The sequence below is a fragment of the Propithecus coquereli genome, unplaced genomic scaffold, assembly GCF_000956105.1.
Source record: "Propithecus coquereli isolate 6110/MARCELLA unplaced genomic scaffold, Pcoq_1.0 Scaffold157, whole genome shotgun sequence".
Taxonomy (NCBI): Eukaryota; Metazoa; Chordata; class Mammalia; order Primates; family Indriidae; genus Propithecus; species Propithecus coquereli.
The window spans coordinates 4,203,643-4,229,319 of record NW_012140191.1 but is presented as its reverse complement, the minus strand read 5'-3'; the positions used below and the strand labels follow the sequence as shown (position 1 = coordinate 4,229,319).

At 38.9% G+C, this 25,677-nt stretch overlaps 1 protein-coding gene across 1 annotated transcript in view; it reads left to right on the top strand.

Annotated features, from left to right (window-relative positions):
- Window positions 1-23,706, top strand: part of CCDC148 (coiled-coil domain containing 148) — a 142,495-nt gene extending 118,789 nt beyond the window's left edge. The window contains exons 6-8 of the mRNA XM_012640765.1: window positions 15,545-15,662; window positions 18,483-18,623; window positions 23,423-23,706. Coding sequence (XP_012496219.1) covers window positions 15,545-15,662; window positions 18,483-18,623; window positions 23,423-23,569 — 406 coding nt within the window. The 3' untranslated portion in view covers window positions 23,570-23,706. The remainder of the gene's footprint in view (window positions 1-15,544; window positions 15,663-18,482; window positions 18,624-23,422) is intronic.
- The last annotated feature ends 1,971 nt before the right edge of the window (window positions 23,707-25,677 follow it).

Sequence of the window (25,677 nt, the reverse complement as noted above, 5' to 3'; positions counted from 1 at the left end):
ATCCAAGGGACTGGTCACTAGAACAATTTTCTGTCTCCTTGATGCTGGGTTTTCCATAGTTCCCATGCAACAAGCACCAATCCCAGCAAGGCGATGGTTTCTAAACTTCAGAGAGTAAAACTATTACCTGGTGGGTATGTGAAAATACAGATTCGAAAACCCTATTACCAGAGAGCCTAGGGGTGGCCTAGGTATCTGCATTTTAAAAAATAGGCACCATGGAAGATTCCAATGCAGTTAGTTTACCAACCACTTTCTGAGAAATACAACAGTATAATTAATCCAGGGCCCCTGCTGGTGAGACAGGTCTGGAAACACCCTGTTAAACAGGCACAGAGTTTCAGCAGTCCCATCTGGTGAGCAAATGCTGACTCCTGTGAGAGGCAAATTCATGGCCCAGCTGTGACAATTAACTTGTTACAGTTGCTTGGAAACATCTACTCCTTTTACCTGGTTTGTATCATCTTTGATTTTTAGTGTTGCTGTTTTAATATTGTATATAATTTCAAATCTTTGGAAACAGGTAGGGTATAAATTCTAATTAAATTTAAAAAATTGTCGACACCCTTTCTCATTTAATCAGAAGTGGAGAAAGTGAGTGCTGCTGTTTAAATATCAGGTGAGTAATAAATTATTTTTTATACTGACTCTGTCTTGATAATGTATGACAGAGTACCTTTAAACTGTAAAGTTTTATTCAAATAGATGATTTAAAAAATATAAGGTACTTCATAGATATCTAGTATGTGCATTTATCTATTATATTCCTATAAAGCCTTTATATACTTGAATGTTCTTACATTTATAATGTTTTATTAATTGAAGGAGGAAAGTCCAAAAGTTTCCATCAAATACACCTAGAAAAGAATACATCACTTTGTCAAAATATTTTGGCTCTTTATTCTTTGTAGCTCTTCCAAATTCCACAACAGAAAAAGGATTATCGTTACTATCTCAGCGTGTGTGGGCTTGAAAGCTCTAAACTTTTCTAAAAGAGTAAGGCTTTTTGATTCTTTTTTTTTCTTTTAAATACCGGGAGCTTTTAGTGCAAGCTAATCAGAGTATTGTTCCACAACGATACCTTCCTGGGGCTTCTGAAACTGATTTTATATTGGAGCAGGCTCAGAATAAGGTCTTACTGTGGTCCATGTTTGGCAATAGCTTTATTTGCAGAAAGGCTTGTCTCTGTCCACAGTTGTGCCAATTTCTGCATCTGAACATTTTTATGCATAGAATTAGGGCAGTTCAGACAAGATGTTCTGCTTGAATTGAAGAATGCACATAAGAGAGAAATGTTGGCTATGCCTGGCTAAAGTGATAAAATTATTTTCAAAGCCACGGATTCTGGCAGAAGATAGATTTGTTGCTGTGACAGTCTTCAGGGAAACCAGAGACATGATATCAGCAAGATGTAGATTCAAAAAGAGGCCTTAAGGAATATTCTTGTCTCTTGAAATAATAGGGAATCTGGCAGATAGCAGTTGTGACATCTGGGGATAGGCCAATAAAGATTAAAATTTAGAGTCACTTAGAAAATATGAGTTGCCTTTCCTATATGTGACAAGGTTGGTTATATCTCTAAGAAATTAGAATCTTGTGGACATTATAGCTTTTGCAGAAAATAAAATAGCCTTCTTTTTGCTATCCAGGCCATGGGATTGCCCAGCAGCTTGGGTTAGAGTGAATAACTTATCTTTGCAGGGCAATATTTCGTCAGTTTAACTTGGACCTAGTGGATTTTCCTGTGGGTTCACTGTTTGGGGGGAGCATGATTATTCCCATGGGAGAACCAGTTCTGTTTATTTTCTGAGCTTGATTACTGGGAAGTTCTTGTGACGGGAGAGAACTCTTTTTCCTAAGGAACCACTCATGTTGTTCTTTATCCTCTGTTTAGAATGTGAACAAAGAGATACAATCCACTTCTTGGTGTTCTTTGTTAGCCCTGTCTAGATAGGCCAACGTTTGGCCATTGTAACATTTATTAAAATAAAATTTCATAAAAGTCAGTTATCTGTTTTGTGTATACCACTGACTTGCTTAGGAAACTCTGTCCTACTTCTTTTCCAAACTATCTACCCTATCCCCAGCTGCTCCCCAAGTTTGGGATTTAATTGTAATTCAGACATACTATGAAAGTTCACAAGTAGTGACTTGTTGGGAGCATGTTTTATTCTACTTCTCTGGCCCATGACCCTCCTCTAGGAATTTCTCCATTTCCTTTGAGAGGTCCTATAGACTATGGGCAAGGACATCTGTAGCTTAATGTGGGGAAGGGAAATACAGGGTTTCTGGAGATTTATTTCTGTTCATACTTGAATAATGCTGGAGAGAAGATATATATCTTTTAAAAAGGGGGGTGATGGTTAGTGACCTATACATTATTTGTCGATTTTTCTGGATCTCTGACTAGTTTATTGTTTTATCTTTCCAGTAAAGTTGGTTCCCTATCCATTTAATCAATCATAGTATTTTCAACATTTTTGATCTGCTTGGGCTCTGAAGAAGGCCACACATCTCTTTCTTGGTCTTTCTTGAACATCAGCTTTAGCATCTCACCTGAAAAGACTGCAGTGTGGACAGCAGAGTTCCTCCAGCAGGCACTGGGGATGGGCTCTCTTCCCCAAGATCCAAACACCAGGGTTCACTTGGTGGAACTCTAGGGTATACTCCTTTGCGGAGATGTCTCTCTCTGAAGAAAAAAGGAACAATGATTCCAGAGCTCAATCCCAAAGGCTGAATTCTTAGACAGAGAAAAGACTGCTAAGGGAGGTGCAACTTGGCAGAGTCAGCAAAGCAGCTAGTAGAAACTCCAACTGTAGCAGGAGGAAATCAGCATTTGAGAGAGCCGAGGAAAAAGAGCACCAGAAAAGTCACACCCAACACATAAATATATTTTATCATTTGTTTTTTAAAACATATTTAATATGCCTAACCAAAAAGTTTTGCTAAAGAAAATATTTTATGACGTTTTTAGAGGAGGGAAGGTTAGAATGGTTACTTAAAAAATTAAAAGAAAGAAAAAAACCCCCAAGGGTGTTTATAAAAGTCATCTGTTCTGCTACCCTGACTTTTTTTAAACCTCAAATGTTAAAGAGGCTGTTTGTGAAGGCTCTTCACTGATCATTTCCCTAGGCTGAAAGAAAGTCAGGGTTAACTTCATTGCTGTGAGCAGCTGAATCACTATAAAAAATCTTTTGTCCTTTTGATGTTTGCTTTCTACAGAAGTTCTGAGAGACCTGGGAGGGAAGAAAGAGAATGTAAGGGAGCCTTTTCAAACAGTATCAGAGGAGCTACATTTTATTAATCTTATTTACTTAAATCATTTGTTTGAGGGAGAGGACTGTGGTTTCTTTTGTTGTCTCAGTGCCATCCCATCCAGCACTACTGCTGGAGAAACCAGTCCCATCACAGCGATACAGATGTCTAACCCTGAGAAATGAGGACCAATTAAAATCAGTTCTCACAACAAGTAACAGAAGTTAAAAATACACCAAACCAGACTGAAATATTATAATATGATATCATAGTGGTATATTTTATTAGCATAGTTTTTAAAAGTCACATGCTAAAGCAATGCTTCTTTCAGTATTTGTGATTCTAAAAACACACTTATTAAAATTTTGGGCCTCAAAAATTGTATGTATCTTATGAGATTTCTTTAAGGAAAAAACATCCAATAAAATGAAGCATCCATGCTTATTATTTTCTTACATTTAAAAGCATTTCTTTTTCTCTACAAACCAAAGTGGGATAAGAATTTAAAGAAAGTTTCTAATATTGTTAGGTAAACCCTCAGCATGAGTTCCCTCCTTAGTAACCAATAACGTGATTATATAGCATCTTAAAGATTTTTAAAATGACATGCATATTGTGAAGTTAAACTATAGCTACCCTACACCATTTGTGAGTTCAAGAGTTACTGTGTAAATTACCCAATTAGTATCAAATGGCAGATGTCTTAGTGAACTCATGTAATTGCAAGTGGCAGCACCTGCATATATTCAAAATCCAGATGTAGGTTCTGCCTTCGCCTACTTGATGGGTATTTCTGATTGCTCTGGGTTTTTGGTTTGTTTTATAGAAATATGATTAACATTTACATATATGATATTTCATATAAATATTTAAATAAATGGATGTATGGAGGCAAGTAGGCAAATAAATACTGATATACCTGAGTGGCCTTTTAAATTTCAGTTCATAATAAATGATTCCTGAAAGCCAACATATCGTTCCCATCTGTGCTGCCCCTCCAAAATCATAACCCTAGCAGGGCTGTGTCATGGACATCATATCTGAGTTTGGCTTTTTGCATTCATGGTTCCTCATTCTCCACAGGAACTAGATGCCAGATTCATTCTCCAATAACTCAGCTTCCCTTTCAACTTCTCAAATGATTAAATATCTTGCAAAATAATACCCATCAACTAATTAGACAGGCTTAATGGAAGAGTATATATTTGATTTATTTTCAAATTTTTGTTTTGTCAACTACTATGTCCTATTATTTACCTTCAGCTTAGGACATTCAATAATCACTTTTGAATTCCAATCACTTTTTAATTTCACTCATCATTCATTCTTTCTTTCATTTATTTGTGCATATTGTCTATGTTTTAGGCACTTTCTTAGTTGTTGGTGATACAAAGATTAAGTCATAGCCACTGTACTCAGGAAATGCACAGTCTAGCAGAGAAGCAAGACATGAAAACGAATAACTGTAATACAAACCAGTAAGTGTATATGTGTCTATGCCCATTCATTTGTTTATTTGAGCATTTCTGCTTTGTTCAGGGAAAGGCAAGTAATATTTCCCAAACTGGGTTTTATTGAAAATGGCCCCTGTTATCAGATAAATCTGGGCAGTAAGCACACTAAATCCTCCTTTTAGAGATTCATAATGCACACTAACATATTATTATAAATATCCTGAGAGATCCTGCTGTAAAGAAACCTGTTTCACTTTGTTCATCTTAGTTTTTCCCAAACTTACTTGAACACATTTTTCATGGCACACATGTTATCCTGTGGAATATCAGTATTCTGTGGGCCATCAATTTGGAAAATGAAGTGATTACCATTTGGAACAGCTAGGTACATACGCTCCTGTTACAGGAGATAATAAGGTACATCTTCCCTTATACACAGAAGATATGTCTATTTCAGGACTCATCAGAAGCAATTGAGAAAACCTACCTCAAACTTCCTTAGGCAGGAAAGGGAATGGATTGGTTCATAAGAATGGGAATCCAGGAGTAGATCTTGCCTCAGAGACTCACATGGCATCTTTGGGTCCCTGTCACTCTCTGTCTGCCTCTTTACTCAGCACCTGTCTATGCATTGGTATGAACTTCCTCTATGTGTCTGGGCTGGGGGTGGGGAGAAGAGGAGGCATGGTTACAAACAGCTTCACTTAATTATATTATTCTAGCTTGGCGACATCAGAGAGGAGAAAAAGCTTTCCTTCAGTATCCATATATAAATCCCAGGGAGAGATTCTAACTGGCTTCGCTGAAGCTATGTGTTCACTCAGGGCCAATCACTGTGGTCATATTTGTAAGGTATTATTATTAATCATATCTGGTCATACCTAAATCCCTAATACCAGAAGGAAAAGGGAGTTCTTTGAGTAAAGCCTTCAGCAGACCTACATAGAATAAGGAGAGGCAGGTCTATAAATAAAGGGGATTGATGTTACTAGTTTGATGCTACAGGGATTTAAAAAACAACAGGTATCTACCACAATGTGGTTTAATTATTAAAATTTAGATTTGACAATAATAGGTAGTTGGCTCTGGTATCCAATTACTGCTGGAAAGATGATATAAAAAAATTCAACTATTCTATTATTAAGTTATTATTTTTAGAAGACATATTCCAATTTATAAAGCAGTTTATAGCTAATGATAGCAAATGTCAAATCACTTTGGTCAGTTGCTTAAGCATATAAGCAAGATTTTCTTGGTCCCAGGAAGTTGTGTTGCTCAAAGTTATACATTCTGAGTGCTTTCCTTAGGTTTTTAAGTGGCTGAAATGACTAACTCTGCTATTCATATACATATTTCAGGCTAAAATTGTTGCAGCCATGTTATAAGGTATTAAACATTGGGAACTTAATTGTCTGCCTTTGGAGGGAACCCAAAATGATCGACTAGGCAGAGCCCTGGCCCTGGCCATGGTAGCCATGATGCCACGGTGGCTCACCTCTAGGAAGATGTAAGGAGGCCTTCCAGCCTTCTCCTTAGACTCTCATCAGGTTTGTTCCTAAGTTTTCACAAGAAGATGTCAACTCTATGTCCTTAAAGCAGCAGCTCTGCATTTAACCAGCAATGTAATAACCAGCAATGTAATATAGTTACGTAGGGATTTGTCTGAGGGTAATTCTGAACTTATGTAAAGAAAAAAGAAAATAGACTGTTCTGAAGGCAGTGAGTTATCTTAGCTGATTGTTTACAGGCAGTTACAGACAAACTCCTTGTTCTACCCTTTCCTCTCTTCTTTCTCCTGCACTTGATTAGTCTTAAAATAAAAAAAAGAAAAGAAAAAATGAAAAATCAAAGGATCTGAGGCTTTGAGGGAGATGGAGGCTTGCAGATATTTGTACATCGATTATAGTTAGAGTCTGATTTCCCAGAAGTAGTTTTTAACTTGAGAAAAGAAGAGGATTCATGTTGGAACCTTGGGTGGACAAACGAGGAGGTGCCAGCAAAAGAGGGAAAGCATTCGGGGAGATAGATAGGCAGCACATTCCCAGAAGGAGGCAGTCACCAGTAGCAGGCTTTGCAGACAGGCTGCGTTGGGGGAGCTCTGAAAGAAGGCTCTGAGTTTGCAATTTGGAGTCACTGGTAACTAGGGAGAGTGATTTAGATAGAGTGGAGTGGACAGAGGCCAGATTTCGAGGGGTGGGGGGCACTGGACTAAATGAGAAACAAAGAACTGGATATAGGAAGTATGGCTTCTTTAATTAAGAAACTTTGCAGTGAAGGGAATGGGAGAAAGAAGATGGTATCTGACAAGGGAGTCAGAGTTGGGAGATACATCCTCCCCATTTGAATAAGTTTGTGTGTAGAGAAAAAGGAACCATGGTGGGGGGTGGTGATGAGAGAGAGAGACTAAAGAAACAGGAAAGGAAGAGGTTCATTTCTGGAGCAAGATCTTAGCAACTAGGTTTATGGATTAAGAGCCCAGGTTTAAAGAACAAAGGATGAATGAAGATGAGTCCTTTCATGGTTGGAAGTGGGCAAAGTGTGTTGAGGAAGTGAATGCCTAGTAGCCTTCTCTTTTCAATGAAGCAGGAGCAGAGGGTCTCTGCTAAGAGGGAGAAGTAAGCATGATATGGAAATTCCAGGAGATTGTCAAGCAGCTGAAGGTAAATAAAATGATTCTCGAGCCGTGTTGAATGGTCAGTTAAGGTTTGACCTCATCAATATGTAATAAGTCCAACAAAGAATTAGGGTTGGGAATTGGCAGGGCAGATGTGCTAAGAAAAGAAGGCAAGATAGTTACAGGATGGCAGTGACAATTCCTTGGAAGAGATAGAACCAGGGATCCAAAGCTGGCGAGAGAGTGGAGTAAGGTCTGATTGTTTCTCATAGCCTAGGAGAAAAGGCAAAGGTAAAAAGACAGTAAGCCTCAGTAGGGAAGCCCTAGCCTGGTGCCAGGCACACAGTCACAGTTAATAAATCTCACCAAAAAACAGGAAGCTTGCTCATCTCCAGTCACAAGTGGAGTAAGATTAAATGAGTAAGAGTGTTAGGATGGTGACAGGAAATCCATGTGAATGGCGCTTGCTAGAGTTGTGTAGCAGACAGAACTGAGTATGTACTGTGATCCTAGACCTAAGGGTCTTAAACCAGGTCCCTCAGTTTAAGATTTTGGCAGGGATTTAGGCACAATTCTAGGTGATGACAACCTCCAAGTTTGGTCTAAGGAGTTGGTTGTTGAGCAGGGGTGGAGCAAATGCTGCCGCGTATCCAGGGATGGTGCGGGTAACTCTCAGTTAATGTTGGACACTGACTCGAGCAGCCAGTAGTTGATTCCAAGAACCTTGGTAGAGAGAGGGTGGTAACATCCCAAAGTCAGTGGGTAAAACTTTTCTGGAACTGTCACTGAGGGAGCCAGAAAAATTCAGCATCCTCTCTGCAGGTACCCTCTATTTTAAGGAGTTGCAATAAAAGTAGTGTCACCTGGGAAGCACTGGTTTTCAATTAAGGAAAACCATTGAAAGGAGCAACTAAAAATGGGGTCGGGTGGGCTTGTGTGTGCCGGTGGAGGAAGCACTTTATCACTAACATTGTTTAGACTTCTTGGGGCATGGTGATTAAAAAAATACCATAAGACTTTGAGTTGTTAGTTTTGATAGTGCTTTTAATTCTCCATGGGTAATGCATTTGAAATATTACTGGAAAGGAGTAGTCCAGGAAAATTTTGAGGCTATATAAAGATATAAAAGGATTACATAAAGTCAGGTAGAAAGGGTTAGGACTGGTTCAAAAAGAGGAGGATAAATAAGTTGTAGCAGAAATGATGTTTTGGACTAATTTGGGGAAAGGGCTAATATGATATTAATATTTGCAACATTCTTCCAGGGCCCCTATCTTCCCATATTATTTCCAACCTTGGACTTCCAGGTTCAAATCCTAATTTTGTAGTTGTTTATATCTCTGCACTTTCAACTCGCCTGAACTCAGACAGGTAGCTCAGAACTGATTACAGTCAATGGGAAAATGTACTTCACTCTCATTTATGGATTTTTGCTTCTAGTGTGATAAAATATCCACCCCCTTGGAGCTACAAGAATTATTCACAAAGAAAGTGGCTCATACCTCCTTTTTAAGACCAAGCTGCCTTCAAGTTATTTCCTCGTTCTTTGATTTTACTGAATAGACCCTTTAAAGATCAGCCAGTAGCCTGAGGTTTTCAACTGTCATCAGGACACACCAGTGTTTTGTCCATCAGAGGGAAAGAAAGAGGTTCAGTAACAGCAATTGTTGCAACTGCCCATCACCGGCACTTATCCAAGCCTAAGAAGGCCATGCTCACTGAGGGAATCTGTCATTCATGCGTGTTGGGGCCGCAGGGAATGGGGAAGGATGAAAGATTCCACTCTTGAATGTCAATAGCGCCAAGCAGGAAGTTCTAGTTTGGGTCAGTCCTGAGGCGTGTAACTGTAATGCAGCACACGAAAACAAGAACAAGCCCTGTCTAGGTAATAATTTGTACCTGATTTTGTCTTGATAACAATAGGTAGAGACCCTCTAATCTGTATATTTATTAATATCTATGCCATAGTTCTCAAAGTGTGGTCCCGAGACCAGCAGAGTCAGCCTCCCCTGGAAACTTATCAGAAGTGCAGGTTGTGGGGCCCCACCTTACAACTACTGAATCAGAAGCTCTGGAGGTTGCCGAGCAATCTGGGGTTGAACCAGCCCTCCAGGTGTTCTGATGTAAGCCGGCTTGAGAACCACTGGGCTATGCAGCACTGGTGCTCAGCCCAGGGAGCTCATTATGATCATCTAGTGAAACTTTTAGCAAAATACCAGAACTTGGTCCCCACCACCACATTCTGATGTAATCAGTCTGGAGTCGATCCCTGGGATCATAAGTTTTTCATAAGTTCTGTTGAGTCTAATGACAGTCATAGTCAAGAACCATCATTCTATAGCAATCCAAGAAGGGGCTCTCTAATTTAGGATTTTGTGATAAGTTCAAAAATAATTTACTGAGAACTTTATGGATTTTACTAGAGTCTTAATTTAGGTAGATATTATTTCCTGTTTTTTCCCCACTACTGTGTCCTGAGCACCTAGAACACTGCTTGGCACATAGTAGGTATTTAAATAACTGTATGTTGCTAATTGAATCCATTAAAGAAAGGGGTCCCAATAGCCTCACGAAGGAACCAGCAAGCTCGCTGGGCTGGAACAATGGTCTCTGCTGGGGTTGGCATGTGTTCATCTCCTCCTGGTTCTGCAAATTCCCTGAGAGTCCCCTTTGTTCTTGCCCCATGCCGATCTGTACCGGGATGTCACTATCTTGTGCCAGGATCCACATTACTATTTGCAGAAATTGGTCTCTGCTTATGCCCTTAGCCAGAGTCCCCACTGAGCAGAGTCTCTCTGCTTATGTAGTTAGTGGGGCGATGCCCTTCGGTGTGAAAGCCTGCTGGCACGATTTCCATTCTTTCCTGTGGGCAGGCTTCTCTCCTCCATTTGAGAGGTACTGGCATCGGGCCCACCTCTGTTTTGATGTGCACATTTTTCCCTGCTGGGGTACCCTGTGGCTAATGGAGGGGTCCCCTCTACTTAGTGGGAAGAACAACCTTCTGAATGGGATTTGAGCCAAAAATGGGTTTCCCAACAGGCAGAAACACCTCTGGTAGTAGCACCTCCAGCATGTGCCTGTTTAAGGACTTCTTGTTCAATGTTGAGTAAGTCACATGACTTAAACACTAAGCAGCAAGTTTGTTTATTAACTACCTTAATTCAATAGTGCGAATTACTTCCCTCAAACATTTGGGGGAGGCGGAATTCAATACTGGTTAGAGTACCCTAATTAAGACACATCTTTATGCTTTGTTTTGTTTATTGCTTGAGTTTGGGATTTTTTTCTTTCTTTTCTTTTTTTTTTTAATTCTAGAACTTGCCATCACTGGCCATTCTTCATAAGTCTTTTCTTCCCCCCTTAGTTGCTGTAGCTTCTTTTTCAGAACGAAGTTACCTGTGACTCCAGATGGGATGAAGGTCAAGATTTGGCACTTAATATTTTGCCTACTTCTTACTGAAGTTTCGCTGAAGCCACGAGAGGCTGTTACTACAGATCAAGGTGTTTCCAAACATTTACATTTGTGTATGCAGTTCTTAGAGTGCAGTGCACACATAAAAAGTCTCATAAATGATACATAAGTTCTCCATTTCTACATGAAAGCTTACTGTCCCTTCAGCTACACTCAGGCCTTGAGGCTTAAATAAAATCCTTTCAGATTATTGTTAATGCTGTGCCTGATTCTGCAGCAGCTGTTGCTTTTGAACAGTATGATGCTTCTCCTCCCCAAGAGAACTTGAAAATGCCTCTTTTGCAGCACTTTCAACCTTTGTAGATTCAGGGAGCATATAATAGACTGAGAAATGAATCCAAGGTTCCTGTTTGAGAATTCAGTGCACAACTTAAAAACTATTGAGTTTAGCCACTTCCTGACATTGACTTTCATAGCAACAGTTTAATTTGGGGAAAATCTGCTACCTCAAATGGCTAAAAGTATTTATGTGGAAAATTTTCTAAATGATTGACTTTACTGTGTTGCTATTTTCTTTCCCCATGAATATGTGAGTATCTGGCTTCCTCCCAGGAGTTTTTCTGCATCACTTCTCTTTAGGCAAAGACAATTTTCTGTCCAGAGTAGAAGAAAGAAGCACCAAGAGTTTCCCCTTTGTAAGTGAAGGATTATTTGAGTTTAAACCATAGCATCTGTAAAAATGAAGAATTTGAGTGTGTCTCCTGTGTCCTTGAATTTTCCCATGGCAGGTCTGTAAGGCAGTCAGAGTGACCTTGACCATCACTTTGGAGCCAATGCAACTGTGATCAGCTCTGTGCAACCCTTCGCTCCACCCTGTCTCTCTCCTCCACTGGCATCAGTCTTGCTGCAGGGCTTATCTCCACTCCCTCTCTCACCGCCCTTCCTCCCCCTACTTCTTCAGCCACCTCCCACTGACTGTTCTTGCCAAGATCACCAATGACTCCCTGTTGTTTAATCCAATAATTATTTTGCACTATAATTGATCTTCCTGTATCATTTGACACTGTAGATCCCATTTTCCTTAGCTCCTTAGGACCATTTATCCTCCACATTCCCTAAATAGTTTCCTCTCCTGTCTCTTTCTTAAGTGTTGTTTCCTTGGGAATCAACCCTAGGCCTACTTCTCTTCTTACTCTACACTCTTGTCCTGGAGGATGGCATCTGCCCCTGAGGCTTCAATTCCATTCTATTGATAAAGATTCCCTGTCTATTCCTCTGGCCCAGATCTTGTGAACACAGGTCTATGTCCAAAGTGAACCTAGTTCCTTCTCTTCCCTGCTTCTCTTTTAAGTTCCCAGTCTTAGGGAGGAACGCCATTGTTCACTGTGCAAGACAAAAAGAAATCTTAAATTCTTCCTCTCTCTTTCCTTTCTCCCATAAAATAAACTAACACTTACTATTTATTTATTTTCTACATATCCTTAAATTCGTGTCTTCTCCAGCTCTCCTACCAGTGCCTCCCCCATTCCCCAGACCGGGAGGCCATCCATGCCTATCTGGATTCCCTCTGGGGGCTTGGCTCCACGCAGTGCATCCTCCACCACGCCAAGCAGGGATTTCTCCTGATCAAAAGGCCTCATGCTTGCAGAGTCCCCACAATCCAGCTCTTTTGCTTCTCCAGCCTCAGTTCTGGGCACTCCCTGCCTTGTGTTGTTCATTTTCGCTTATACTAAATATCTTTCAGTTCTTCAAACATACTGTGCTCTCTCACCTCTTGGCCTTCGTATGCAATTTTTTTTTTTTCTGTCTGGAATATTCTTTCTATTCTCTCCCCTTCTGGTGAATTCCGGCTCCTTTTTCAGATCTTAAATTCAGAGCACTTCCTTTCAGGTATCCCCCCAATAACCCCAAGTCTGGAAAAGGTACCTCTCCCATGGCCTCTGCCCCATTGTGCCATCAGAGCACAAGCCACCCTGTATCACCATTGCCTGGGTCTTTGTATCCCCATTAGACTGTCAGTTCTGCAAGGACAGAAGCATGTCTCCCGTGTTGACATTGTACCGCCAGTGCCTAGCACGGTGCTTGATGGATGGCAGGTGCTCAATAAATACGTTATGTGAACAAACGAGCCTCAAAGTAAACGATGAGTCAGCCCTCTTCATCACACAGGTACAAATGCCTTACTCTCATTTGCAATTTCTTCCTCACTAGTCAAGCTCCCCTGACTGTAACAACTATTACTTTTCCACAAGTAGACAAAAACTTTGTTGCAGACGAAGCAACCTATATATCCCAAAGGAAGGGAAACTTTCCAAAGGTTCTGAGAATTAGCATATGGTAATTGTCAAATCCCAGGGTATCTTTTAATTGAACCTTCGCAGTAGTTCATTTAGCTTGTGCTCAGTGCTTAAATTGAGTAGAACCTCATTAGGGAGGTTGTGTCATGACTTAGTGAAAGTGGAGAGAATGAGAAATGTAGCTTTCCATGACATGAAGGCATGAGAGAAAGGGAGCATTCTGGTCTGCAGGCTCTTTAGTCATGTGTATTGACTGCACTGACTCCTGATTTTGGGGTGAACACCCATGTCCATCAAAGGACTTTAGGATTTTCCTTCTAAATCCCATTCTAGGTTTTGTATCCCACAAGGATCTATAGATACTTCCCTCCTTTTGAACCTGCCCTTTACGAATCAACAAAGGGGTGCAAGGTGAGAACTGTGGTAAGGGCCTAAAACTCTTCAAAGGCACAGACCTAGCTAAAAATAATGATAATAATCAGCCACTGTCCCCCGGTTTGCTTCTCTATAATTGCTGCTCTTGGGTCACATAGCTGGTGATCATAAAGATGCTTAACTTTCTCCGTAGATAACGTCACCTTTTCGAAACCTAAAGGTAGTTTCTGAGATATCTTCCAGGCTCTGCATTCCGGGGGATTGGCTGAACCACCCAGACCAGCGGCCCATCCCATGAAACTGACTCAACTGGAATTGTGACCCCAAACCAGGAACTGACTCAATACCAGAAAATGATTTCTACACCCCTATAATTTTGCTCCAACTTAACCAATTAGCAAATCCAATTGTCTAATCCTTTGCCCACCCAATTATCTTTAAAAACCCCATCTCCCAAATTCTCCAGGAGGCGGATTTGAGAAATTCCTCCCATTTCCCTGCTTAGCACTCTGCGGTATTAAATCATTTTTCCGTTGCAACCCTGACTGCCTCAGTATCTTGGCTCTTCTCTGTGTAGTAGGCAATACAACCTGGTTGGGCAGCAACACTTTCCTCTCTCTGTGCTTTTCCTTTAATGCCAGCCTCATGAGCAATACCCTTATTAGGGTATTCCTCCCTAGGATCCTATCTTCCTATGGAAACCCCGTGACTACCAGGCTCAGTAATTCCTCCTTGCTCACCAAAAACTAATCCGTGAGACTCAGCTCATAAAGCTCTTGCTGAGTTTTACCCAACCCTCCCACAACCCAGCAAGTGATCATCTCCCCTTTCACCAGATACTCAGTGGACCTTATTTGTGTCCCTCTTAAGGCACCTTAAGATGCCTTTTCTAGTTCACAGGTATGTCTTCCCATCTCTGTGTTAATCAATAAACTCGAGAGCAGAGTCTTTTGCTCAGTGTGCCCACCCTTTTTCGCACGGGATCTGGCACACAGTAGGTATTCAGATGTCAGTGAGGTGGGTGGAGAGATGCAGGGAAGAAGAGAGAGTGCGCACAGTGGTTAATTGCATGGGGCGGGGTGGGAGGGAGAGGGATGGGCATGGGCCCTGAGGCCAGTTGTCCTGGGTTTGAATTCTGGCGCTGCCACTTACTGGGCGTGAGACTTTGAACAAGTTATTAATGCATCACATGTCTATGCCTTTATTTCTTTATCTATAAAATGGAATAAAAATATTACCCCAACATATGACTGTTGTGAATTCTAAATGAGCTGTAATCTATAAAGCACTTAGCTCAAGAGCTGATACACAGTGAACACTCAGTAAATGTCAGAATGCAGAATATGAAGGGTCTAGTGAAGGTACCTCCATGGAAAATGCAGGTGTGCCCATTAAGGGCAAAGGACGTTTGTGACTGATGTCACAAAGAAAGTTAAATTTAAATCATCAATGGTGGCAGATGGAGGCAATGAGCTCATACTCCCCTGAGAACCCAGGTGCCTACCCTTCTGAAAACACGAATTCCATCTCTATAACTCAATAGGAGAATAGCTTGGGCAGGAAGATGGGAAGGGAGGCTGCCCAAAAAAGGGAAGTAGAGGAGAGTTAAATGAGCTTGGTATTTAACTGTACCCTGTTTTAATGTCTGATGATTTTAAGGGGGATGGAAATAAATGCTAAGGGAAAGTCATGTTTTTGCTGCCATCTACAGATGTCAAAGTGCAATTTTTAGTTTCTTAACATGCGCACACACCCACTCAGAAAGTGACAATATAAGTGACTATATCTAAAGTTTAGTTTAAGGTCTAGGAAGTGAAGTAATTTAAGATTAGCTGCAGCTGTGGCAGCCAACAGAAACTTTGAGAGTCAATAAAGTGATTTCAATGAGGAATGAGATGAACTGAATTTTACCCCCACGCTTTCCTGTATGTCTTTGGTTGTTATTAGAATTACTGTGAGTTGCATTTTATACAGTGTCTTTTATTGTTTGGATATGAGAAATCAACCAAAAGTAAGTAAAAACAAAATGTGATAGTGATATCACCTCTGAGGTGCTCTCTGCTCCTATACTGTTATCCATATTGTCAACAAGGCTATCATGATACTTTTCCAACTTCCCTGTGTGTTTTTGTTAAAGGGTTAAATATAGACAAGAATTATTGGAAAAGCGCCTGATAGAGAAAAAAGAAGCGGCCCTTCAAGAAGTGCATGAAGATGAAGAGAGAACACATCGGCTGGAAGCCCTTAGGAAACAGGTGTTTTTAATTTGGAAATTTTCATGGGTGGTTTTAAAAAAATGTTTCTAAGTGCTCTTAATAACATTATTTCTGGGGCTTAGTTCATGACATCTGCTATATAAAGTGTAACTTTCCCAGATTGGGACACTGATGTTCATTCCTGGGAGCAATTAGATTATATTGAAACATTTCCAGTTTCTCAATTTATTAAAAGAACTCTATCAGCACCTTTTAAAAAGCTCTCCCAAGATTTAACTGCATCCATATCACCTCCAGTTTATTAGCTGAATAGTATCCAGTTACAACAATGAAACTCCGCATCTAGTCAAAGGATTTTACTGTCCTCAAAAATCCTGGTGGAGCTCAAGCAAGATAATTATCTTCGAAGTAGGAACCTATGTTTGGAAATATTCCACAGTCAACAAATATGTTCAAAACTACTTTTTTAAAAATACTGTTTTTGTGGAGAAATAAAAGCCTCCCATTGCCTTGTCCAGTAAAAGTAGGCAAAAGTAGACGAAAGTAGACCGTAGATGGCAACAGCAGGAATTTAAGAACTTGGAAAGTGTGATGAAATAGTTATACTTGGTAATTAATTGTTCAGAGTTTTGAACTCAGTGGTATTGGTTCAGCTCACAAGCTCACAATCTTCATTGACATCATGTCTCAGCTAATAGGAAACAACTGTCTAACTTCCCTCCTATGTCCCTGAGAGTCATGGATAAGAACTTGGCCTCCAGTGTCCTTCAAACCTGCTACAACCTGGATTTGTACTCACTGACACTGGAAACGTAGGTCGTTTACTTGACCTCTCTAACCTTTATTTCCTTGTCTGAAAAATGGGAATAATAACAATGGTACCAGCTTATAGGTTTGTGGTAACATGAGTTCAAACTTACTGAGTATTTACTAAGTGAAAAGCCCTCTTCTAAATGCTCTTAGGTATTACTTTGTTTAATCTCTACAACAACTCTATGATGTAGGTATTATTAACATCCCCATTTTATGGAAGAGGAAACAGAGGAGGCACAGAGGTTAGGTGTTTTCCCCAAAGTCACACAGCTAGTAAATGTCATATTGATTCAAAACAAGGAAGTCTGGTTTAAATGAGACGGTATAGATGCAGTGCAAATGCATACAACTACTCTATCATCATCTTCTTTGATAAAATAGGCTAGAGATAAATTTAAAGCATAGGAATGTAAGTCCTGTTTATTTTAGATCCTGCAAAATTTAACTTATTCCTAGAGCCTACAAAATTTAAATTATTCAATTATTAGCAAATAATTATATACCATGGCCTTCTGGGGACAAGACTTGCCACTATTATTAAACACATTCTTGTTCAAAATAGAACTTTGATAACTACACTCTATATAATTAGAATTCCTTCCACCTGTGAATGCTTGGAAAGAGGAAATAGCTGCACTTGTTATCTGTAATCAGTGTTTAGAACTATAGTATAAGATACCTTAGCTAGGAAACCTATAATAATTAAAGTATGTTCAACCCTTAGTTATTTCATTACAGTTTCTAAATGGCATTAAAAATGCCATTTTCTTCATGCTGATTCTTGACTTTGGAAATTAACAGGCAGGTGTTACTAATGGTGCGTATTATTTACAAAATTAGTGCCTTCTTTTCATTAAGATGTAGGTTTGAATTATCATAAAGGACAAGGGCATTTGGGTTAAAATGACTGCAGTTTTTCAATAGAAGGGTGAACAATAGTTTATAGTAGTCCTTGGGAATCTAGTTGCCTGGTGCAATGGAAATTCACCCATCTTGCCCAATTTTGCCAACATTCTCAACTTTACCCATGAATGCTGTTGTCGACCAAAGTAAATGACTGAGGCAAAAATTTCAATCAATAGAGGTTTATTAACCCAAGATTTTGAGGATGCATCTGGGAAAAACACCAACCACAGACAAACTGTGGCTATTTTTCCGAAGGGGAAGTTGGAACCTTTAGCATTTTAAAGGCATACAGAGAGAGGAAAAAGGTGTTGGTGGTGCGGGTGGGGGGTTGGTGCTGATGAGGCAAAGTGATTACATTCTGGTGAGGCCCAAGAAATCTACATTTTACATAAAATAAGGGAGTGAAGGAAGCATCAGTTATGTAGATGTCCCTGGGTAGATGGGAGACTGTCTGATTCTGTCTTGTTTGTAGTTCCCTTACATGTTAGATAAACTTGTAATTCATTACTAGTGTGGAATCAGGCAGGCTTTAGTTTTGGGTGCTAGACCCAGGCACAATTTGCATGTCTATGCTTACGGGAGTTTAGCAAGGAATTTCCTTCATGAATGATCTGTGGGCCAGTTCTTCACAGGTGTTTGAGGCTTTTACTTTCTCTTTTGCATAGGAGTTGAGGGGTAGCCCTGAGATTTTGATTTCCTTTTTACACTCTGCTCTAGATTCAGCTCAATCAGATTAAACTTTCTAGAAAACTTCGTGGGATTGTTACCATAACCATAAATTGTTAATGGTTAAAAAATGATTTTTTTTTAAACTTGGTGACTTTCAAGGTGGTTCAATATGTAGGTTTTCTATGATAGGATTTCCTGTGACTTCATATCAGAAAGATAAATTACTATTTGAAAGTAATCAAAATTATAAGTATTCAATCATAAGCAAATCATTACATACCATGGCCTTTTAATATTTGGTTTTATATTTCTTTTAGCTCCTTTGTAGATCTCTAGGCCTGGCCTGGTTTTAATACTCTTCCTGCCCTTTCCTCTTAGGCTTTGTCTTTAATGGACATTAGAGACCAATAATGTTGTCCAGAAGTATTTAGCTTGTACCTGACCCAGTAGTCATGCCTTGTCTTCTTTCAGGTGGCTGTTGTCGCTCAATTTGATCCTGTTAGAATGATGTCAGACACAATGGCATCGAAAGCTAGGATGGGCATTGAAATTGAAGAAGAATTTATTCTTCAAAAGCCACTCTTCACACTGAATACATACAATGAACAGCAGGTAATTAAGGGAATTAGCATGATTGATGCAAAAGCCATGATGAGGATAATAAGAACTATAGGAATGTGTGTTGGGTTACAAACTCTTTTCAATATTTACATTTGAATATCACACATTTTGTCATAATTTTTACTTCTAAATGATAGTATATAATTACTAGATAGTTCTTAGTATTATAAAATAGTTAATAGGTGATGATGGAATAAAAGAGTTTGCCTGAAAATGCTATGAATCTGTCATTGAAAATTATTTTTTTGATTTAAAAATAGCTTTATAAAGTTTTATTTGAAAGTTTTGTGTTAATATTGTGTTTTGTTGTTTAAATATTTCTGTTATATTAAGAATTTATATTTAAATTCATAATATAAATCTTATTAAATAAATAACTGATGATACTGATAAGACAAAGCAGAAGAAAGCTTTTGAAATTACAAGGAACAGAAGATAATACATCAGAGCTAATGGTAAAATAAAATATTTTCTGTGGAAAAAGTGTTAAGCAGTCATTTAACCATTTGTAGGAACTTAGGGTTTGTTTAAGTTCGTGCCTATAACTGAGAAGGGATTTTAAAAAGATGTTTTTAGACGGATAGACTGAAGGGATGGAGGTTGGGAGGGAGGACAGATGAATGAGTGGATATTGGTCACGGAGATTAAGAGAGAAAGCAGTTGTTAATTTTACAAATCTAAGGAGAGAAGCCAAATACTTATTGATTTATTCAAAATCAGGAAATTTCATCCATTCATCCATCACCAAATAAATCCACTGTGCCTCTGCTCTGTGTTGCATCCTTTGCCAGGGAATATAAAGATGAATAATTCATTCATTTATTCATTAACCAAATCTTTATGGAACATATGCTATATTCTGGCTCTCTGCAACATACCTGGGCTACATCTGAACAAGATAGCCTGATCCCACCTGGAGGAAGTGAGCAGAGGAGCCTGGTTGGGAAAGTAGCATGCACAAAAATAATGCCACTGTGGTGGGATCAACTCCACAGTGAAAGTCTAAGGGCTGCCCCAGCAAGAGGAAGGGAATGAATGGCTAACCCTAACTGGGGAAATCAGAAAAAGTGTCAGACAGGAAACTTCTGAGCCAGATCTCAGTCAAAGATTTTTGGTAGTGGCAACAACATTTACTCCAGATGATTTATGATAACAACAAAAAGTGAGTTGGGGGTGTGCATAGGGCGAGGTATTAATTATCAGGATGCAGGTGTATCTCCAGATACCAGCTGCCAAAGTGAGGAGGGAAGCTGGAGCTTGACAGGTTTGAAGACAGGAGCTGGAAAGGTCTTGGGTAGCTGGGCAAAGGAATTAAGGGTTCAACTAAGCAGAAGAGGGTAGGTTGAGTCCCTTCCTGGTATGTCTTCAGTGTAAGGTATACAGGTATATGACAAGTGGTATATGACAGGTTTTGGGAGATGTGACTGGAAACATGGGTTAGAGTCAGACTGCGGAAAGCATAGTGGATCTTACTACTAAGGCCTTTATCCTATAAGCAGACACCAGACTTTGAAGCAGATAAGTTACATACAGTTATGCCCTGCATAAATGATGTTTCGGTCAGCCACAGAATACGTCACGTATACAATGGTGATCCCATAAGATTATAATGGAGCTGAAAAATTCCTATCATCTAGTGACATTGTACCCTCCCAGTACAAAGCATTCCCTTTTCTCTGTTTAGATACACAAATACTTACAATTATGTTACAGTTGCCTCAGGTATTCAGTACAGAAATATGTTGTACAGGTTTGTAACCTAGGAACTATAGGCTATGCCACATAGCCTAGCTGTGTGGCTATACCATCTAGGTTTGGGTAGGTACACCCTATGATGTTCACATAATGATGAAAATCACCTAATGATGCATTTCTCTGAATGTATCCCCATCATTAAGTGACATATAACTGTAATCAGATTTACGTTTTAGCCTTGTGTCCTGAATGGAAAATTGGTGAGGGTGAGCGTGGGTTGGGTGAGGTCCTTTTAAGATGGCACAGCCCTCATAGAAGTGGTGGTGGTGGGGCCACGAATGGCTCTGGCTGCGAGGGAGAGGGAACAAAGAAAGTGAGGATGATTCCAAGCTACATAGCAAGTTACATTGTGCAGAGCCTGCATTTTGGATTCAAATCCACATCTACTATTTATTGGCTGGGTACACTTGAGAAAGCTATTAAAATCTTTATGTCTTGTTTTCTTCATCTGTAAAATAATTATTTGCAAGGTCCTTGTGAGGATTAGAGATAATAAATGTCAACTACCTAGAATATTGCCTGGTACCCAGTAGTAAATTATAATCATTCAGTGATGTTGCCATTAACACATTAACTGCTATGTGAGTTGTATTTAACTCATGCTAGTTTTGAGCCTGGGTCTTGTGAAGCAAAACCTGGGCAAAACCCTGCAGTTGGTTCATGAAAATCTTATTTGTTGATGTTTTTATTGTTACAATTAATATTGACAATTTAATTCTAAAAACATGAATTAAATGAATTGAAGTCAATAACAAATTTTTCATTAAATTAGAAAAGATCATTTGTTTTTGAAGTTTTTATTCTGTTTTCGTAATAAAACACTGTGGCCCCAAGGAAATTTTTTTTCCTAGTGTGGTAGTCAGTGTGTTAACCATATAAGAATATGGTAGGAAAAACAGACTTGGGGAGACAGAAAATTTGTTCTACTCATGTCATGTGTAGGGTGAAGATGTCTGGTACACGTTTGCAAAAAACTGGCTGTATCTAGGGAGGAAAACTGGGGAGATGGAGGTCTCCATTTCACTTGCTATCTATTCAAAACCAGAATAATGAAAAAATGTTGAACCTCACAACCCGGAGCAAGGAGAGGGGTGAATTCCTGGAAATGACTTGGGAGTCAATAGTGCACGAGTTGAACATGAGTCCTTGGGAATGAGCGAGAGTGACCAGGGAGAATACATTGAGGCAGAAGGGGAGAAAGGCTTAATTTCATTGCTTCTCAGACACAAATCTCTGCATTATTCTTGACTTCATACTCATCATTGCCCCTAGGCCTGTATTTGATCAGCTGTCACATTCTGTTGATTCTTCCTTTAATAATGTTTCCGACAGTTACCTCTTCCTTGTTACCAGGCAAGTTCAGGCATTTATTACCTCATGTCTAGACGATCATAGTAAACTCATAACTACTCTCCTTGCCTCCATCTCTTCTTTCCCTGCTACCTTAATTTATTCTGAACTGATAATCAAGTCCATTTTCCTATGCATCTACAATGATTATATCACTTCCGTGCTAAAAACAGAAGCACAACCCCTGTAGCTCCTTAGACTCCTTGGCATGGCCTTGTAAGCCTTTTAAATGCAGGTCCCAGTCTGAGAAGTGTGCTTTTCCAGTGTTCCTCAATGGTAGTCAGTGCTCCACCCAAACTACCCTTATCCCAAATTGACCTGTTTCACCTCTAGTTTGTATGTGTCTTCCTTTCTTGTTAGAGCTCTCTTCCTCCTCCCTTTGCTTTACAGAATAAATTATACTTTAAGGTTAGTTCAATTGCTTCTCCTTACCTGAGAATACCATTTTTATCCCACCAGCACCAGGAGATGTACCTCCATGTTTTACTACTCTTAGGGTATCTGCCACATGTTGCCATGAACTGTAGTTATGTGTGTACATTCTTATTACCCCCATTCGTTTAAGAACTCCTTGAAGGAGGGACTGCTTTCTCTAGCTTATTATCGCATCCTCTAGGGGGACTTCAAGTCTGTGTAAAATGCCTCATTAGGTAAAATCCATGTGTGGCTACCTTCTTATCATTGCAAATAGTGTCTGTTGACATTTAATATTCTTAGAAGTAGTGGATGATGAATAAGATCCTATCAGCTATAAATTAAACCAGAAATTGAACTACTCACATGTCTACTCCCACTTAGAATCAGCTTGATGGGGGCATTTTCTGGTTCTGTTTGAAATAGAAATCCAGCCTTGAACAAAAGGTTGTATTGATTTTGTTTTTCAAGTAGTGGCCATGTGTTTAAACTTAATTTACATATTTCCAAATTATGAAGAAATTAAATGTCTGTTTAAAGACAGATGTACAAGGTTGTGGCTTAGATTTATTTTAATCAATGATTGTCTGTATTATTCAAGCCAGCAATAAATAATGAATCAATGATATTATAGTACAGAAAGTAAGCTTCTTTTACCTATCTTTTAATAATATGTTTTAATGTATTCTATTTCGACTAATCCAGTGTACAGTATTCTATACATCCCATGTTGGAAACCACTGACATACTAGAAAGGGATAAAGTCAAAAAAAGTTTGAGTGGCTAGGTGTAGTGGCTCATGCCTATAATCCTAGCACTTTGGGAGGCCAAGGTGGATCACTTGAGTCCAAGAGTTCAAGACCAGGCTGAGCAACATAGCAAGACCCTGTCTCTACAAAAAATAGAAAAGTTAGCTGGCACCTATAGTACTGGTTACTAGGGAGGCCAAGGCAGGAGGATCGCTTGAGCCCAGGAGTTTCAGGTTGCAGTGAGCTGTGATGATGCTACTGCACTCTAGCCTGGACAACAGACCAAGATTCTGTCTCAAAAATAAAAAAAACCAAAAAAATAAAAAATAAAAAGATAAAGATTTGGACATGTTCAATAAAAGGAACTAGAATACAGTCACTGTATTCACAAAGTTTATTATCATCTAGTCATCTATTCAGCAAAAACAATTTATGTAACTTGGGAAAATGTAAAACTGGATATTAAAATTTACTTTAATTCAAGAAATTACTGTTTATTTAAATTGTGTTTTATTTCTACAGATAATTTCTGACCCCAGAATTCGCTTTGAGTTAGCGCTTCGAAAAGCTGGACTTCATAAAACATTTTATGCCAGAGAGATGTTACCAAAAATCAGTCCTCAAAAACCTCCGAGAAAGGACATGGAGTCTTCTGTATTTAAAATATAGAACTCATCCTCAAAATTTGTGAACAAATTTTTTTCTTTGAAAACATTTATATGGATAATAATAATTACTACTTTCAAAAATTTTTTAAAATATCAGACATAGAAATTGTAGCATCTATTAAAACAACTTTGCCTTTCTTTTTATGATTCCCAGAATTTTATGCACTATTTCCTGTATCTTTATGTTATATCTAATAATATCAAATTCCTCATGATTATGGAACTTCATATCATACATACACCATCCCTTAGTAAACTATATGTGGAAGGTCATGTTATCCCATGAAAATAGCTCAAAATAACCATTCATGAGAATTATAAATTATGTAGCTACTACCTGCTAATGTTCATTTCTGCTTGTTATTTCAGAATTTGACTTTTTAATTATGGAAGCTTCATTATCATTAATATTTCTATTATTTCTTGATTATTATAAGAGGATACTCAACATTTCTCTAAATTTAGAAACCAATTTGGTAGACCATGTTTACTGCAAACCAATCATCCAAACAATTTCATTTTGCAAATTAGCCCTTAAGAATAAATTAGAAATTAGAAATAGTATTTCAAGCAGGGAAATATCTGTTTTGGTTTGAAAAAAATATGTATTTGTGTGATTGTTTAGAAGGAATATTTAAAAATGTATAATACTTGGAATGCTGCCAAAAGTTCCAAATTATCTATTAAATATTTATATGATTTTATAGAAAAGGAGCATTTCAAATAAAACTCAAACATAAATTTTTGACTATGTCTAAAAAGCAGTTATTCAATCAGAATAGCAAGTCAATGTTGTTAAAAGTTGCCATTGTTACTGTTAAGAAGACTACCTCCCTTTTTCTCTCTATTGCCACTCCTGCCATTTCCCAGGGGTCGCAGTGTCCATGTAGTTACTGGAATAACAAAAAAGACAAAGACCTGTCTGACTGGTGGCATCTTTGGCTCATGATTGTCCCCAATGTCATGGGAATAAGTAATACAAGAAGTAAAGCCCATCAAAGTCAATCTTTGCAGATTCTATGGGCAGAACCCTTATCTACATTCCAAAATTCATTCTAATACCCTTCCAGCTGCATCATCATAACATCTCATAAAAAGAGGCAAAGGAGTCTTTAACAAGAGTCAGGGAGTGGTGAGAACTGGTGTTTATCCTGAGGGTGTCTCCCTGGGTCACAATGTTCCTTTATGGGCCCTCAGCTTGCTTGATGTGAAGCCTCAGACCACAGACCCATGAAAGCCATGTCAGAGCACATCCTCTTGACACAGCAAGATGTTGGTGCTGCTCAGAGTCCATACTGATGTCCAGGGGATCGTGCACCAATTCCAACTGCATATCATCTCTTTTATGCTTTTCCAATAAAGACTAGAAGTTGGTTATAGCACAGAAGGTGGTAGTACCACCATTTTGAGAACAATACAGTTGGTATGTTGTGGTTTTGATGAAAACCATTAGTTGAGATTTGGGCAGCAGCCTAGCTGTTGGTTATGCCCAGACTCAGACCACATTCATTTTCTCTTTTTTAAAAAATAGTATTAATAAGAGTTATCATTCATTGAGCACAAACTGTGTAGTTAGCACCACATATGTGATTTACATATGTCTTATCTGACCATCATAACAACTTTTTGAGACTGTCATCCCCATTTTGCAGATAAGAAGATAGCTTCAGAAAGGTAAAATAATATGCTCTAGATCAGTTGTTTTCAAACTTGAGTTATTAAATTAATTTAGTAAGTTTGACCAGGATTTTTCAAATGAAAAAATATAGAATAAAGAAATCTGAACCAGCTTGACCAACATAGCAAGACCCCATCTCTACAAAGAATAAGAAAAATTAGCCAGGGGTGGTGGCACACACCTATAGACCTAGCTACTTGGGAGGCTGAGGCAAGATGATCGCTTGAGCCCAGGCGTTTGAGGCTGCAGTAAGCTATGATTGTGCCCCTGTGCTCTAGCCTGGGTGACAGAGCATGACTCTGTCTCTTAAAAAAAAATCTGAAATCTAAGTGGCTAAAAAAAGTATGAAAATATGGAAATACCAATTAAATCCCCCAGTGAAATCTCAATACATACCCACCAGACTGGCAACAATATCAAGAAATCTAACA